We start from the raw sequence: 19,361 nt of genomic DNA, 5'->3' as shown, positions 1-19,361 counted from the left end.
TTGTCAACAGAATTAGAGGGTGGCATTCCAAAATCCTCAGCTAAGGCGGTAGAGCTACACTTGTGAGATATGTACTTCAGTCGCTCCCCATTCACCTCCTTTCAGCCATTATTCCTCCTAGTACTACTCTCAAGCAGATTGAGAGAGTTACCGCTGATTTTTTCTGGGGGTGGAAGGATAATAAGAAAAAATACCATTGGTCTTCATGGAAAAATCTGTGCTATCCTTATGATGAAGGAGGTATTGGGTTGAAGAGAACTACAGATGTCTGCAAATCTCTCCAGTTCAAGCAGTGGTGGATATTTAGAGCTAAACAGACGCTGTGGGGTGATTTCCTTAGAGCCAAATACTGTCAGAGAGCCAACCCCATCACCAAAAAATTCCATTCTGGGCAGTCGCGTGTGTGGAAACATATGATGCACAACAAACACACTGCCGAACCTCACATTCAATGGAGGCTACACTCGGGTTCGTGTTGTTTCTGGTGGGACGACTGGCTAGGTGTCGGACCATTAGCAAACTATAGACACGAGCTGGGAAGAGCGAACAATGCTAGGGTGGCTGATTTTCTTATAGATGGGCAGTGGAACATCGACATGCTAAATCAGTTGGCTCCAGTGCAGCTCATTACTCTCATAACTTCTACCACACTACAGACGCAAGAAAACAAACCGGATCAGGCCATTTGGAAGTTGAATACCAATGGAAGCTTCACCTGCTCTTCGGCATGGAAGCTTGTGAGGAAGCACAAGACCAAGACACTCTCCGACCACTACACTTGGCACAAAAACATACCCTTTAAATGCTCTTTTTTGCTGTGGAGGGCTTTTAGAGGCAAGCTGCCCACGGAGGAAAAGATCGTTGCATTCGGCCATGTTTCCACTCCATGTTGTTGCTGCCACATCCCAGGTCCGGACACCATAGAACACATTTTCAGCACGGGCCAATTTGCTAGGAATATTTGGCGCTACTTCTCAGATTCCCTAGGCATCAAATATGAAGTCACGGCCCTCAAACCCCTTATTATGAGCTGGTGGCTTCGCAAGTACCGCACAGAAGCTCACAAACTTATCCTTCACTCCACCCCAATATTTAAATGTTGGAATTTGTGGAAGAATAGATGCGCGAGCAAATACGGGGGGAAGAGTTCTAGCTTGGCGAGAGTGAAATTTGCAGTTTTCAAGGACATCTCTAATCTTCTTAGAATCGCATACCCCTATATCCATTGGCCTTCGAACTGGATCCACACTATCTCCTACATAGATAAGTGTAGTCATGAGATGAAGATTACCCAAGTCTCATGGATTAAGCCACAACTCAGTTTCGTTAAGCTAAATACTGACGGTAGCGCGTTGGGTAATCCGGGGGCTATTGGGGGGGTGGCATTGTAAGAGATCACATGGGTAATTTCCTCTTCGCTTACGCCATACCACTAGGGGAGGGAACCAACAATCAAGCTGAACTAGAGGCGGCTACTTATGGGCTTAGATGGTGCATTCAACAGGGCTTCCATCATGTTATCCTAGAAGTTGACTCGGAGTTGCTCACTAAATGGATCAATCACCAGATGAAACCTCCATGGAGCCTTCACCAGGTAACTCATGACCTTGTTGATATTACCAAATTATTTGCCTTCTTTTCTTGCAGACATGTATACAGGGAGGCAAACTTCACTGCGGATGCTCTCTCCAAGCACAGTCACACTCTTACCATTCCAGGCCACTACACTACCCTCCAGCAGCTACCTCGTGGTATTCGAGGATACTACATGCTAGATAGAATCGGCCTACCTAGCTTTAGGCGGAGGAAGACCAAACGGATTAAGAAGCCTCCATGATCTACTACTTTATTTTGCATCCTTGGATTGATCACCCAATTGCAGTGTTTGTGATTCCCCATGTTATAATTTTAGTCATGTTCTTTGATGATTCTCGTTTACGCTAAAATTTTGTTGTATATATAGCTTTTATGAAGATTATCTCCTTTTATATTTAGATTTTTCCTTTACTATGTAAAGGGAGAGTCTCCCTTATTTATGTTTTTCTAGTTTCTTTGTATCGAGAGGAGTCCTCTCCTTTAGGTGCATAGTTTCTAGGATCCTTTTTTGTGTGCTTGTATCGGGGATGAGCTGATTGACCTTATTAGGAATATCGGCTTATGAACCACCATAGGATTGGAGGTTAGGTTTATGCCCCCCTCCGTGTATCTTTCTATTTTTATGTATAATACAGCTTGGGGTGAGCGGCTCAACCCCTGGCCGCGCATGAGAGGTGGGAGCCTCGTGTATGGTCTGTTCCCATAAAAAAAAAAGTAAAATAATAACTACGGGTTTTGTTATTGTCGGTTTGATTTGGTTATTCGGTTTATGACAAGCTGAGATAATTCAAATATTCTCTATCTACATTTTTCAAATTCTTATGAAGCTTTTTTTTCCTCACGACCCACAGAGGTTCAAAACAGAAAAGGAAACAACTTAAACATTCGGAAAAAAAAGAAAACAACTTAAAATCAATTTAAAATTTGAAAAACTCCTTACAAACCTTCTCAAAATTTGACAATCTTATACTTGGGGTTGAGGAGTTGAGGTTGCTCTTGAGCCTTCACTGTTAGTCTATGACAGTGAGTCTGTGACTTTGTGAGAAATCAACGTGAGAGAAACAAAAATGTAAAAGGAAAACAGATACTAGGATTTTAAAGTTTTAACTTTTACTATATGTTGCTGCTTGCTGCTCAAGTGCTTAGTGCTTATTAGAAATTTAGGATTTAGAATTTAGGATTTAGAATTGGGCTTGAGAGTTGGGCTAATGGGCTTGGATTGTTGGATTTGGACCGCTGTTTAGTATTTATTAGAATTTATTATTGGGCTTGAGAGTTGAGTTTGTATGTTGGACCTTAAAAATAAGTAGATTAATATTAAATTAATAATTAAAAGGTATAAAATATCTTTAATTATTTATGAAAAACTAATATTATACATATAAATAATTATAAATTTTATATATATAATTATTGGTTTGATTCGGTTGTTTATTCGATTATTTTTTTCTATAACCATAACCAAACCAAATATTATCGGTTATTCAAATTTAAAACCAAACCAAACCAAATCAAACCGAATGTCAGTTTTTTATTCGGTTTGGTTAAATTTTCGGTTTGATTTTGGTTTTGACCAAAATTGTGAACAGCCCTACCCTCTATAGCACCGCCAGGGCTACTGGAGTCTTTCCCCAGATCGTTACGGATGCTACTATGGAAGAATCCAAGAAAATTTGAGCCGAACCCCGGCACCTAAAAAATCTATGGGATAACACACACGAAAAACTAGCAAAATCGCCTAATTCCTATTACGTCGCCAATTAAATGCTCCTAAATCTCTCTATAGCGCCGTCGGGGCTACTGTAGTCATTCCCCAGGTCGTTACGGACGCTACTATGGAAGAATCCAAGAAAATTTCACCCGAACCCCCGGCACCTAAAAAATCATTACACTAATACACACGAAAAACTGACAAAATTCTCTAATTTCTATTGCGTCTCCAATAAAATGTTCCTAAACCCGTCTAAAGCACCGTCGGGGCTACTGGAATCATTCCCCAGGTCGTTACAGACACTAATATTGAAGAATCTAAGAAAAGTTAACCCAGACCTCGGAACCTAAAAAATCTGTGGGCTAACATACACGAAAAAGTGGCAAAATTGCCTGATTTCCATTGCGCCGTCAATAAAATACTCCTAAACCCCTCTTTAGCGCCACCGGGGCTACTAGAGTCATTCCCCAGGTCGTTACGGATGCTACAATGGAAGAATTCAAGAAATTTCGACACGGCCCCCCAGCATGTAAAAAATCTGTGGACTAACACATGAAAAAACTGGCAAAATTGCCTAATTCCTATTGCGTCTCAAATAAAATGCTCCTAAACCCTCTAAAGTGTCGTCATGGCTACTGGAGTCGTTCTCCAGGTCGTTACGGATGCTACAATGGAAAAAATCAAGAAAATTCGACCTGCACCCCTAGGACCTAAAAAATCCATGGGCTAACACACACGAAAAACTTGCAAAATCGCCTAATTCCTATTGCGTCGCAAATAAAATTCTCCATAACCCCACTAAAGCACCGCCGGGGCTACTGGAGTCGTTCCCCAGGTCGTTACGGACGCTACTATTGAAGAATCCAAGAAAATTTGACCCGAACCTTCGGCACCTAAAAAATCCGTGGGTTAACACACACGAAAAACTGGCAAAATCCCCTAATTCCTATTGCGTCGCCAATAAAATGCTCCTAAATCCCTCTATAGCACCGCCGGGGCTACTGGAGTCGTTCCCCAGGTCGTTATGTACGTTACTATGGAAGATCTAAGAAAAATTCGACCCGGACCCCCGGTACCTAAAAAATATGTGGGCGTTATACACGAAAATTTAACAAAATCGCCTAATTCCTATTGCATCTCCAATAAAATGCTCATATAACCCTCTAAAGCATCGCTGAGGCTACAGGAGTCGTTCCCCAGGTCGTTACGGACACTACTATGGAAGAATCCAAGAAAATTTGACTCTGACCTCCGGCACCTAAAAAATCTGTGGGCTAACACACACGAAAAACTGGCAAAATCTCCTAATTCCTATTGGGTCGCCAATAAAATGATTCTAAACCCCTCTATAGCACCGTCGGGGCTACTAGAGTCGTTCTCCAGGTCGTTACGGACGCTACTATGGAAGATATCAAGAAAATTCGACCCGCACCCCTGGCACCTAAAAAATCCGTGGGCTAACACACACGAAAAACTGGCAAAATCGTCTAATTCCTATTGCGTCTAAAATAAAATGCTCATAAACCCCTCTAAAGCGTCGCCGGGGCTACTGGAGTCGTTTCCCAGGTCATAATGGACGCTACTAAGGAATAAATCAAGAAAATTCGACCCAGACCACCGGTACCTAAAAATTCTGTGTGCTAACACACATGAAAAATTGGCAAAATTGCCTAATCCTATTGCGTCGCCAATAAAATGCTCCTAAACCCCTCTAAAGTGCCGCCGGGGCTACTGGAGTCATTTCCCAGGTCGTTATGGACATTATGATGGAAGAATCTAAGAAATTTTGACCCGGACCCCCGGCACCTAAAAATTCAGTGGGCTAACACACTAAAAAAAACTGGCAAAATTGCCTAATTCCCATTGCGTCGCCAATAAAATGCTCATAAACCCCTTTATAGCACCGCCGGGGCTACTGGAGTCTTTCCACAGGTCGTTACAGATGCTACTATGGAAGAATCCAAGAAAATTTGACCTGAACCCCCGGTACCTAAAAAATCCGTGGGTTAACACACACGAAAAACTGGCAAAATCGCCTAATTCCTATTACGTTGCCAATTAAATGCTCCTAAATCCCTTTATAGCGCCGCCGGGGCTACTGGAGTCATTCCCCAAGTCGTTACGGATACTACTATAGAAGAATCTAAGAAAATTCGACTCGGACCCCCGGCTCCTAACAAATCAATAGGCTAACACACACGAAAAACTGGCAAAATCTCTTAATTCCTATTGCGTCTCCAATAAAATGCTCATATACCCCTCTAAAGCTCAGTCGGGGCTACTGGAGTCGTTCCCCATGTCGTTACGGACGCTTCTATTGAAGAATCCAGGAAAATTTGACCCGAACCCTCGGCTTCTAAAAAAACTGTGGGCTAACACACACGAAAAACTAGCAAAATCGCCTAATTCTTATTGCGTCTCCAATAAAATGCTCCTATACCCCTCTAAAGCGCCGCCGGGGCTACTGGAGTCGTTTCCTAGGTCGTTACGGACTCTACTATGGAAGAATCAAAGAAAATTTGACCCGAACCCCCGGCACCTAAAAAATATGTGGGCTAACACACACGGAAGAACTAGCAAAATCTCCTAATTTCTATTGCGTCGCCAATAAAATGCTCATAAACCCCTCTGCAGCACCGTCGGGGCTACTGGAATCGTTCTCCAAGTCGTTACGGACGCTACTATAGAAGAAATCAAGGAAATTCAACCCGCATCCCAGGCACCTAAAAAATCTGTGGGCTAACACACACGAAAAACTAGCAAAATTGCCTAATTCCTATTGCATCGCCAATAAAATGCTCCTGTACCCTTCTAAAGCGCCGCCGGGGCTACTGGAGTCATTCCCTAGGTCTTTACGGACGCTACTATTGAAAAATCCAAGAAACTTTGACCCGAACCCCCGGCACCTAAAATATCCGGGTTAACACACGCGAAAAACTGGCAAAATTGCCTAATTCCTATTGCGTCGCCAATAAAATGCTACTAAACCCCTATATAGCATCGCCGGGGCTACTGGAGTCATTCCCAAGGTCGTTACGGATGCTACTATGTAAGAATCCAAGAAAATTCGACCCGGACTCCCGGCACCTAAAAAATCCGTGGGCTAACACACACGAAAAACTGGTAAAATCGCCTAATTCCTACTGCGTCGCCAATAAAATGCTCCTAAGCCCCTCTAAAGCGCCACCGGGGCTACTGTAGTCGTTCCCCAGGTCGTTACGGACGCTACTATTGAATAATCCAAGAAAATTTGACCCGAACCCCCGGCACCTAAAAAATCTGTGGGCTAACAGACACGAAAATATGGCAAAATCCCCTAATTCCTATTGAATCGCCAATAAAATGCTCCTAAACCCCTCTATAGCACATCCGGAGCTACTGGAGTCCTTCCCCAGGTCATTACGGATGCTACTATGAAAGAATCCAAGAAAATATGACCCGGACCCCCGGCACCTAAAATATCCGTGGGCTAACACACACGAAAAAGTGGCAAAATTGCATAATTCCTATTGCGCCGCCAATAAAATGCTCCTAAACCCCTCTAAAGCGTCGTCGGGGCTACTGGAGTCGTTCCCCAAGTCGTTATGAACGCTACTATGGAAAAATCCAAGAAATTTTGACCCGGACCCCCGGCACCTAAAATATCCGTGGGCTAACACACACAAAAAGGTTGCAAAATTGCTTAATTCCTATTGCGCCGCCAATAAAATGATCCTAAACTCCTCTAAAGTGCCGCCGAAGCTACTGGAGTCGTTCCCTAGGTTGTTACGGATGCTACTTTTGACCCGAACCCCCTTCACCTAAAAAATCTGTGGCTAACACACAAGAAATACTCGCAAAATCGCCTAATTCCTATTGCGTCGCCAATAAAATGCTCACAAACCCCTTTATAGAACCGCCGGGGCTACTGGAGTCGTTCCCCAGGTCGTTACGGACGCTACTATGGAAGAATCCAAGAAAATTTGACCCGGACCCCCGGCACCAAAAACATCCGTGGGCTAACACACACGAAAAACTGGAAAAATCGCCTAATTCCAACTGCGTCGCCAATAAAATGCTCCTAAGCCCGTCTAAAGCACTGGCGGGGCTATTATTATCGTTCCCCAGGTCGTTACGGACGTTACTAAGGAAAATTCCAAGAAAAATTGACCTGGACCCCCTTCACCTTAAAAATCTGTGGGCTAACACACAAGAAATACTAGCAAAATCGCCTAATTCCTACTGTGTCGCTAATAAAATGCTCCTAAACCCCTCTATAGCGCCGCCGAGGCTACTGGAGTCGTTTCCCAGGTCGTTACGGACACTAATATTGAAGAATATAAGAAAATTTGACCCGAATTTTCGGCACCTAAAAAATCCGTGGGCTAACATACACGAAAAAGTGGCAAAATTGCCTAATTTCCATTGCGCCGCCAATAAAATACTCCTAAACCCCTCTTTAGCGCTGCCGGGGCAACTAGAGTCGTTCCTAAGTCGTACGGACGCTACAATGGAAGAATCCAAGAAATTTCAACACGGCCCCCCAGCATGTAAAAAATCTGTGCGCTAACACATACGAAAAACTGGTAAAATTACCTAATTCCTATTGCGTCTCAAATAAAATGCTCCTAAACCACTCTAAAGTGTCGCCGGGGCTACTGAAGTCGTTCCCAAGGTCGTTACAGACGCTACTATGGAAAAAATCAAGAAAATTCGACCTGCACCTCCGGAACCTAAAAAATCTGTGGGCTAACACACACGAAAAACTTGCAAAATCCCCAATTCCTATTGCGTCGCAAATAAAATTCTCCATAACCCCTCTAAAGCGCCGCCGGGGCTACTAGAGTCGTTCCCCAGGTCGTTACGGATGCTACTATAGAAGAATCCAAGAAATTTTGACTCGAACCCTTGGAACCTAAAAAATCTGTGGGCCAACACACACGAAAAAGTGGCATAATTGCTTAATTCCTATTACGCCGCCAATAAAATGCTCCTAAACCCCTCTAAAGCACCGCCGGGGCTACTGGAGTCGTTTCCCAAGTCATTACGGACGCTACTATGGAAAAATCCAAGAAAATATGACCCGGACCCCAGGCGCCTAAAAAATCTGTGGGCTAACACACACGAAAAACTGGCAAAATCCCCTAATTCCTATTGCATCGCCAATAAAATGCTCCTAAACCTCTCTATAGCACATCCGGAGCTACTGGAGTCATTCCCCAGGTTGTTACGGACGCTACTATGGAAGAATCCAACAAAATGTGACCTGGAACCCCGGCACATAAAATATTTGTGGGCTAACACACACAAAAAAGTGGCAAAATTACTTAATTCCTATTACGCCGCTAATAAAATGATCCTAAACCCCTCTAAAGCGCCGTCGGGGCTACTGGAGTCGTTCCCCAGGTCATTACGGACGCTACTATGGAAGAATTCAAGAAACTTTGACCTGGACCCCCAGCACCTAAAATATCCGTGGGCTGACACACAAGAAATACTGGCAAAATCGCCTAATTCGTATTGCGTCGCCAATAAAATGCTACTAAACCTCTCTATAGCGCCGCCGGGGCTACTGGAGTCTTTCCTCAGGTCGTTACGGATGCTACTATGGAAGAATCCAAAAAAATTCGAACCGTACCCCCGGCACCTAAAAAATCTGTGGGCTAACACACAAAAACAACTGCCAAAATTGCCTAATTCCTATTGCATCGCAAATAAAATGATCTAAAACCCCTCTAAAGCGCCGCCAGAGCTACTGGAGTCGTTCTCCAGGTCGTAACGGACGCTACTATGGAAGAAATCAAGAAAATTCGACTAGAACCCTCGGTACCTAAAAATTCTGTACGCTAACACACACGAAAAACTGGCAAATTTGCCTAATTCCTATTGCGTCTCCAATAAAATGCTCCTAAACCCCTCTATAGCACCGCCGGGGCCACTGGAGTCATTACCCAGATCGTTACGGATGCTACTTTGGTAGAATCCAAGAAATTTCAACATGGACCCCCGGCACGTAAAAAATTTGTGGGCTAACACACACAAAAAACTATCAAAATCGCCTAATTACTATTGCGTCTCTAAAAAAATGCTCCTAAGCCCCTCTAAAGCACCGCCGGGACTACTGGAGTCGTACCCCGGGTCGTTACGGACGCTACTATGGAAGAATCCAAGAAACTTTGACCCGTACCCCCGGCACCTAAAATATCCGTGGGCTAACACACACGAAAAACTTGCAAAATCCCCAATTCCTATTGCGTCGCAAATAAAATTCTCTATAACCCCTCTAAAGTGCCGCCGGGGCTACTAGAGTCGTTCCCCAGGTCATTACGGATGCTACTATAGAAGAATCCAAGAAATTTTGACTCGAACCCTTGGAACCTAAAAAATCTGTGGGCCAACACACACGAAAAAGTGGCATAATTGCTTAATTCCTATTACGCCGCCAATAAAATGCTCCTAAACCCCTCTAAAGCACCGCCGGGGCTACTGGAGTCTTTTCCCAGGTCATTACGGACGCTACTATGGAAAAATCCAAGAAAATATGACCCGGACCCCAGGCGCCTAAAAAATCTGTGGGCTAACACACACGAAAAACTGGCAAAATCCCCTAATTCCTATTGCGTCGCCAATAAAATGCTCCTAAATCCCTCTATAGCGCCGCCGGGGCTACTGGAGTCGTTCCCCAGGTCGTTACGGATTCTAATATGGAAGAATCCAAGAAAATTTGACCCGAACCCCTGGCACATAAAAAATCTGTGGGCTAACATACACGAAAAACTGGCAAAATCGCCTAATTCCTACTGCGTCGCCAATAAAATGCTCCTAAGCCCCTCTAAAGCACCGTCGGGGCTACTGTAGTCGTTACCAGGTCATTATGGACGCTACTAAGAAAAAATCCAAGAAAATTTGACCTAGACCCCCGACAACTAAAAAATGTGTGGGCTAACACACACATAAAAGTGGCAAAATTGCTTAATTAGTATTACGCCCCTAATAAAATGCTCCTAAACCCCTCTAAAGCGCCGTCGGGGCTACTGGAGCCGTTCCTCAGGTCGTTACGGATGCTAATGTGGAAGAATTCAAGAAATTTTGACCCGGACCCCTTTCACCTAAAAAATCTGTGGGCTAACACACAAGAAATATTGGCAAAATCGCCTAATTCCTATTGCGTCGCCAATAAAATGCTCATAAACCCCTCTATAGCACCGCCGAGGCTACTGGAGTCGTTGCCCAGGTCCTTACAGACGCTACTTTGGAAGAATACAAGAAAATTCGACTCCGACCCCCGGCACCTAAAAAATCCATGGGCTAACACACACGAAAAACTGGTAAAATCGCCTAATCCTATTGCGTCGCAAATAAAATGATCCTAAACCCCTCTAAAGCACCGCCGGAGCTACTTGGGTCATTCTCCAGGTCGTAACGGACTCTACTATGGAAGAAATCAAGAAAATTTGACCCGGACCCCCGGTACCTAAAAATTCTGTGGGCTAACACACACAAAAAACTGGCAAAATTTCCTAATTCCCATTGCGTTGCCAATAAAATGCTCCTAAACCCCTCTATTGCACCGTTGTGGCTACTGGAGTCGTTCCGCTGGTCGTTACGGACGCTACTATAAAAGAAATCAAGAAAATTTGACCCAGACCCCTGGCACCTAAAAATTCAGTGGGCTAACACACACGAAAAACTGGCAAAATCGCCTAACTCCCATTGCGTCGCTAATACAAATCTCCTAAACCCCTCTATAGCACCGCCGGGGCTACTAGAGTCTTTCCCCAGGTCGTTACGGATGCTACTATAGAAGAATCCAAGAAAATTCAACCCAGGCCCCCGGCACCTAAAATATTCGTGGGCTAACACATACGAAAAGGTGGCAAAATTGCCTAATTCCTATTGTGTCTCCAATAAAATGCTCCTATACACCTCTAAAGCGCCGTCGGGGCTACTGGAGTCGTTCCCCAGGTCGTTACGGACGCTACTATGGAAGAATCCAAGACTATTTGACCCGAACCCCCGGCACCTAAAAAATCTGTGGGCTAACACACATGAAATAATTGCAAAATCGCCAAATTCCTATTGTGTCTCCAATAAAATGCTCCTAAACCCCTCTAAAGAGCCGCCGGGGCTACTAGAGTCGTTCCCCAGGTCGTTACAGACGCTACTATGGAAGAATCCAAGAAATTTCGACACGGACCCCTGGCACGTAAAAAATCTGTGGTCTAACACACACGAAAAACTGGCAAAATCACCTAATTACTATTGCGTCTCTAATAAAATGCTCCTAAGCCCCTCTAAAACACCGTCGGGGCTACTGGAGTCGTTCCTCAGATCGTTACGGACGCTAATATGGAAGAATCCAAGAACATTCGACCCGGACCTCCGACACCTAAAAAATCAGTGGGCTAACACACACGAAAAACTGGCAAAATTGCTTAATTCCTATTGCGCCGCCAATAAAATGCTACTAAACACCTCTAAAGCGCCGCCGGGGCTACTGGAGTCGTTCCCCAGGTCGTTACGGACGCTACTATTGAAAAAACCAAGACAATTTAAGCCAGACCCCTGGCAACTAAAAAATCAGTGGGCTAACATACACGAAAAACTGACAAAATTGCTTAATTCCTATTGCGCCGCCAATAAAATGCTACTAAACACCTCTAAAGCGCCGCCGGGGCTACTGGAGTCGTTCCTCAGGTCGTTACGGACGCTACAATGAAAGAAATCAAGAAAATTCGACCCAGACCCCTGGCACCTAAAAATTCAGTGGGCTAAAACACACGAAAAACTGGCAAAATCGCCTAATTCCCATTGCGTCGCTAATAAAAATCTCCTAAACCCCTCTATAGCACCGCCGGGGCTACTGGAGTCTTTCCCCAGGTCGTTACGGACGCTAATATGAAAGAATCCAAGAAAATTCGACACGGACCCCTGGCACGTAAAAAATCTATGGGGTAACACACACGAAAAACTGGAAATATTACCTAATTCCTATTACGTCTCTAATAAAATGATCCTAAACCCCTCTAAAGCACCGCCGGGGCTACTGGAGTCGTTCCCCATGTCGTTACGAAAGCTATTATGGAAGAATCCAAGAAAATTCAACCCGGACCCTCGGCACCTAAAAAATCCTTATGCTAATACACACCAAAAACTGGCAAAATTGCCTAATTCCTATTGCGTTTCCAATAAAATGCTCTTAAACCTCTCTATAGCGCCGCCGGGGCTACTGGAGTCATTCCCCAAGTCATTACGGACGCTACTATGGAAGAATCAAAGAAAATTCAACCGGCACCCCCGGCACCTAAAAAATCCTTACGCTAATACACACGAAAAACTGGCAAAATTGCCTAATTTCTATTGCGTCTCTAATAAAATGCTTTTAAACCCCTCTACAGTGCTGCCGGAGCTACTGGAGTCGTTCCCCAGGTCGTTACGGACACTACTATTGAAGAATCCAAGAAACTTTGACGCGGACCCCCAGCACATAAAAAATCCGTGGCTAACACACATTAAAAACTGGCAAAATCGTCTAATTCCAATTGTGTCGCCAATAAAATACTTCTAAACCTTTCTATAGCGCCGCCAGGGCTACTAGAGTCTTTCCCCAGGTCGTTACGGACGCTACTATGAAAGAATGGAAAAAAATTCGACCCGTACGCCCGGCACCTAAATATTCTGCGGGCTAACACACACGAAAAACTGGCAAAATCGCCTAATTTCTATTGCGTATCTAATAAAATGCTCCTAAACCTTTCTATAGCACCGTCGGGGCTACTAGAGTTGTTCTCCAGGTCGTTACACACGCTACTATGAAAGAATGGAAGAAAATTCGACCCGTACGCCCGGCACTTAAAAAATCTGCGGGCTAACACACACGAAAAACTGGCAAAATCGCCTAATTTCTATTGCGTATCTAATAAAATGCTCCTAAACCTTTCTATAGCATCGCCGGGGCTACTAGAGTCGTTCTCCAGGTCGTTACAGACGCTACTATGGAAGAATGGAAGAAAATTCGATCCGTACTCTCGGCACCTAAAAAATCCGCGAGCTAACACACACGAAAAACTGGCAAAATCGCCTAATTCCTATTGCGTATCTAATAAAATGCTCCTAAACCTCTCTAAAGCGCCGCTCGGGCTACTGTAGTCGTTCCCTAGATCGTTACGTACGCTACTATGGAAGAATCCAAGAAACTTTGACACAAACCCCCGGCACCTAAAAAATATGTGGGATAACACACATGAAAAACTGGCAAAATCGCCTAATTCCTATTGCGTCACCAATAAAATGCTCTTAAACCCCTCTATAGCGCCGCCGGAGCTACTAGAGTCGTTCCCTAGGTCGTTAGAGACGCTACTATGGAAGAATGGAAGAAAATTCGACCCGGATCCCCGGCACCTAAAATAATTATGGGCTAACACACACGAAAAACTGGCAAAATCGCCTAATTTCTATTGCGTCGCCAATAAAATGCTCCTAAACCCCTCTATAACGACGCCGGGGCTACTGGAGTCGTTCCCCAGGTCGTTATGGACGCTACTATGGAAGAATCCAAGAAAATTTGACCCGAACCCCGACACCTAAATAATCTGTGGGCTAACACACATGAAATACTTGCAAAATCGCCAAATTCCTATTGTGTCTCCAATAAAATGCTCCTAAACCCCTCTAAAGCGCCGCCGGGGCTACTGGAGTCGTTCCCCAGGTCGTTACAGACGCTACTTTTGAAGAATCCAAGAAAATTTGATCCGGACCCCCGACACCTAAAAAATCCGTGGGCGTTAACACACACGAAAAACTGGCAAAATCTCCTAATTTCTATTGCGTCGCCAATAAAATGCTCCTAAACCCCTCTATAGCACCGCCGAGGCTACTGGAGTCGTTCCCTAGGTCGTTACGGACGCTACTATGGAAGAATCCAAAAAATTCGACCCGGACCCTCGGCACCTAAAAAATCCTTACGCTAATACACCTGAAAAACTGGCAAAATTGCCTAATTCCTATTGCGTCACCAATAAAATGCTCCTAAACCCCTCTATAGCACCGCCGGGGCTACTGGAGTCGTTCCCCAGGTCGTTACGGACGCTACTATGGAAGAATCCAAGAAATTTCGACACGGACCCCTGGCACGTAAAAAATCTGTGGTCTAACACACACGAAAAACTAGCAAAATCGCCTAATTACTATTGCGTCTCTAATAAAATGCTCCTAAGCCCCTCTAAAACACCGTCGGGGCTACTAGAGTCGTTCCTCAGATCGTTACGGACGCTACTATGGAAGAATCCAAGAACATTCGACCCGGACCCCCGGCACCTAAAATATCCATGGGCTAACACACACGAACAAGTGGCAAAATCGCCAATAAAATGCTCCTAAACCCCTCTAAAGTGCCCCCGGGGCTACTAGAGTCGTTCTCCAGGTCGTTACGTATGCTACAATGGAAGAAACCAAGAAAATTTGACCCGCACCCCCGACACCTAAAAAATCCGTGAACTAACACACACGAAAAACTTGACAAATTGCTTAATTCCTATTGCGTCGCCAATAAAATGCTCCTAAACCCTTTAAAGAACCGTCAGGGCTACTGGAGTCGTTCCCTAGGTCGTTACGGACGCTACTATAGAAGAATCCAAGAAAATTTGACCCGAGCCACCGGCACCTAAAAAATCTGCGGGCTAACACACACGAAAAACTAGTAAAATTGCCTAATTCCTATTGCGTCGCCAATAAAATGCTCTTAAACCCCTCTATAGCACCGCAGCGGCTACTGGAGTCGTTCCCCAGGTCGTTACGGACGCTACTATGGAAGAATCCAAGAAAATTCAACCCGGACCCTCGGCACCTAAAAAATCCTTACGCTAATACACACAAAAAACTGGCAAAATTACCTAATTCCTATTGTGTCTTTAATAAAATGCTCCTAAACCCCTTTATAGCGCCGTCGGGGCCACTAGAGTCGTTCCCCAGGTCGTTACGGATGCTACTTTGGAAGAATCCAAGAAATTTCGACATGGACCCCCGGCACGTAAAAAATCTGTGGGCTAATACATACAAAAAATTGTCAAAATCGCCTAATTACTATTGCGTCTCTAAAAAAATGCTCCTAAGCCCCTCTAAAGCGCCGCCAGGGCTACTGGAGTCGTTACCCAGGTCGTTACGGACGCTACTATGGAAGAATCCAATAAACTTTGACCCGTACCCCCGGCACCTAAAATATCTGTGGGCTAACATACACGAAAAACTGGCAAAATCGCCTAATTTCTATTGCGTCGCCAATAAAATGCTCCTAAATCCCTCTATAGCGCCGCCGGGGCTACTGGAGTCGTTCCCCAGGTCGTTATGGATGCTACTATGGAAGAATCCAAGAAAATTCGACCCGAGCCCCCGGCACCTAAAAAATCTGTGGGCTAACATACACGAAAAACTGGCAAAATCGCTTAATTCCTACTGCGTCGCCAATAAAATGCTCCTAAGCCCCTCTAAAGCACCACCGGGGCTACTGTAGTCGTTACCAGGTCATTACGGACGCTACTAAGAAAAAATCCAAAAAATTTAACCCAGACCCCCGGCAATTAAAAAATCTGTGGGCTAATACACACCTAAAAGTAGCAAAATTGCTTAATTCCTATTACGCCGCTAATAAAATGCTCCTAAACCCCTCTAAAGCGTCGCCGGGGCCACTGGAGCCGTTCCTCAGGTCGTTACGGATGCTACTATAGAAGAATTCAAGAAAATTTGACACGGACCCCCTTCACCTAAAAAATCTGTGGGCTAACACACAAGAAATATTGGCAAAATCGCCTAATTCCTATTGCGTCGCCAATAAAATGCTCCTAAACCCCTCTATAGCACCGCCGAGGCTACTGGAGTCGTTCTCCAGGTCCTTACAGACGCTACTTTGGAAGAATAAAAGAAAATTTGACTCCGACCCCCGGCACCTAAAAAATCCATGGGCTAACACACATGAAAAAGTGGTAAAATCGCCTAATCCTATTGCGTCGCAAATAAAATAATTCTAAACCCCTCTAAAGCACCGCCGGAGCTACTGGAGTCAATCTTCAGGTCGTAACGGACGCTACTATGGAAGAAATCAAGAAAATTCGACCCGGACCCCCGGTACCTAAAAATTCTGTGGGCTAACACACATGAAAAACTGACAAAATTGCTTAATTCCTATTGCGCCGCCAATAAAATGCTCCTAAACCCCTCTATTGCACCGTTGTAGCTACTGGAGTCATTCCCCAGATCGTTACGGAAGCTACTATGAAAGAAATCAAGAAAATTCGACCCAGACCCCTGGCACCTAAAAATTCAGTGGGCTAAAACACACGAAAAACTGGCAAAATCGCCTAATTCCCATTGCGTCGCTAATAAAAATCTCCTAAACCCCTCTATAGCACCGCCAGGGCTACTGGAGTCTTTCCCCAGGTCGTTACGGACGCTAATATGAAAGAATCCAAGAAAATTCGACACGGACCCCTGGCACGTAAAAATTCTGTTGGCTAACACACACGAAAAACTGGAAATATTACCTAATTCCTATTACGTCTCTAATAAAATGATCCTAAACCCCTCTAAAGCACCGCTGGGGCTACTGGAGTCGTTCCCCAAGTCGTTACGAACGCTACTATGGAAGAATCCAAGAAAATTTGACCCGAACCCCCGGCACCTAAAAAATCTGTGGGTTAACACACACGAAAAACTGGCAAAATTGCTTAATTCCTACTGCGTCGCCAATAAAATGCTCCTAAATCCCTCTATAGCGCCGCCGGGGCTACTGGAGTCGTTCCTCAGGTCGTTACGGACGCTACTATGGAAGAATCCAAGAAAATTCGACCCGGAGCCCCGGCACCTAAAAAATTCGTGGGATAACACACACGAAAAACTGGCAAAATCTCCTAATTCCTATTGCGTCGCCAATAAAATGCTCATATACCCCTCTAAAGCGCCGTCGGGGCTACTAGAGTAGTTCACCAAGTCGTTACGGACGCTACTATAGAAGAATCAAAGAAAATTCGACTCGGACCTCCGGCACCTAAAAAATCTGTGGGCTAACACACACAAAAAACTGGCAAAATTGCTTAATTCCTATTGCGCCGCCAATAAAATGCTACTAAACCCCTCTAAAGCGCCGCCGGGGCTACTGGAGTCGTTCCCCAGGTCGTTACGGACGCTACTATGGAAAAAACCAAGAAACTTTGAGCCGGACCCCTGGCAACTAAAAAATCTGTGGGCTAACACACACGAAAAACTGGCAAAATTACTTAATTCCAATTGCGCCGCCAATAAAATGCTCCTAAACCCCTTTATTGCACCGTTGTGGCTACTGGAGTCGTTCCCCAGATCGTTACGGAAGCTACTATGAAAAAAATCAAGAAAATTCGACCCAGACCCCCGGCACCTAAAATATGAGGTGCAACATTTCCTTTTGAAGTCTTATAAGTTTTTATTTGATCAGTCAACGATATAATTTTGTCTAATATTTTGTAGCTTTGAATTAAATCATTGCAATCTTCATATTTGTCAATTGACGACAAGAATCAAAGTAATTAATGTATTAAAACAAATAGTTAATAATTTGTCAATTTGAAAAAATACTTGCTAGTATAAATAAATGTTACTAACAAATCAAGCTAATCTAGAATTTTAATTTAATAGGTTCGACTTTTAAAATTCTCGATTAAATTTATTGTATGGATTCAGATCTAATATCGAGAACAATTATTGCTAAATCTCTCTCTCTACAATACTCTCCCTTCTCTCTACAATACTCAAACGGCAACAGCATACAGAGCTGCCGGAATGGCCCTAACGCCGCCGGTGGCACTCCGCAGACCACCGGACTTAGTCCAAGAGGAGCGTCTCTCACCCAGGAACAAGACCCAACTGGAATCAACACCTAATTCCATTCGTAGCTCTTCGTATATCGACTACAACACTGCGACCCCTGTAGAGATTTCAAAGGAACAGCTAGCTTGGGCACAAAAAATCATCTCCTGGTCACAAAATAAAAGCAATGGTGAAACTCAGGGTAAAGACGCGGAGTCTGATTCTAAACAATTATATACACAACAAATCTCAAACGATTTCACACTTCCAATCGGAAAATCTGGGGATACCCAAGGTGACTCGGATACTGAGAGTGGTTCTTCTGATAAAGAGTTCTCTAACTCAGATGAGAACTTCTTGAATTTGAAGAGATTCGACACAGGTACACAAAATGTGGAGGACTCGGCGAGCGTATCAACTGGTGCTGGAAATGCCTCACAGGAAAGGATCTTGAAACAGTCGAATGTCAACAGTAAAGAAACGACAAGGAGCAATATCCAAATCAATCCAAGTAAGAGTGTATCTATTCCGATTGAACATAAGTCGAAAGAGGTAACCCATTCTGTACAACAAGAGGTTAAAAATAATAAGGAAAATGAGGGTGAAAATGAGTTGAATCCTATCGCTATAGAAACTGATACTCAGGACAATATAGGAAAAACTGATGCATGTAATAACAGTACCAAGATTAATCATAACAATTCAGCATCTAACAAGACTCAACTCCCTCATGATCTTACCAAGCTAACATCCAACTTTGTTAAACACAACCCTCAGTATAAACCAAATATGCAGAATTCAAATGACAAACCTCCCACAAAACCAAAACAGCTACCTCAGTTGTAGAGCTCCAAAACAGATTCTGTCCCAGAACCAAGTCCATTCACAGTTATACAAACTTATGCGACTAGACTAAGAGTTAACCAAAATAGAACTAAAGCGCCTATTAATATTTCACCTCCTGTCTACACCACAAGACAGGGCCTACCAGCTATAATCTATAAAAAGGAAGACTTTTTTGTGAAACTTGCGTCTAGATGTAAGTATACTTTAATAGGAAAATTCACCAATACAATGCCCAAGATAGAGCTTATCAGAAGAAGCTTTATTCAGCAGACTCAACTCACCGGAGGTGTCAAAATTGCTCATTTCAATGCAAGACACATTTACATTGATCTTGATAATGAGGAAGATCATATTTCAGTTTGGAATAAATAGAAAATGTATATTGATGGGCAACTTA

At 44.0% G+C, this 19,361-nt stretch overlaps 1 protein-coding gene across 1 annotated transcript; it reads left to right on the top strand.

Moving 5' to 3' along the window:
- Positions 1-18,091: 18,091 nt before the first annotated feature.
- Positions 18,092-18,964, top strand: LOC129902458 (suppressor protein SRP40-like). The gene has a single exon (XM_055977698.1). The coding sequence runs from the start codon at positions 18,092-18,094 to the stop codon at positions 18,962-18,964; it is 873 nt and encodes a 290-aa protein (XP_055833673.1).
- Positions 18,965-19,361: the final 397 nt, after the last annotated feature.

This window comes from Solanum dulcamara, chromosome 9 (genome assembly GCF_947179165.1).
Source record: "Solanum dulcamara chromosome 9, daSolDulc1.2, whole genome shotgun sequence".
Lineage (NCBI taxonomy): Eukaryota > Viridiplantae > Streptophyta > Magnoliopsida > Solanales > Solanaceae > Solanum > Solanum dulcamara.
Note: the sequence above shows the minus strand (reverse complement) of the source record. Positions and strands in the feature narration are given on the sequence as shown.

Excerpts from the sequence above, each read along its gene's own strand:
- LOC129902458 (XM_055977698.1), top strand. The coding sequence starts at position 18,092 with ATGGCCCTAACGCCGCCGGTGGCACTCCGCAGACCACCGGACTTAGTC.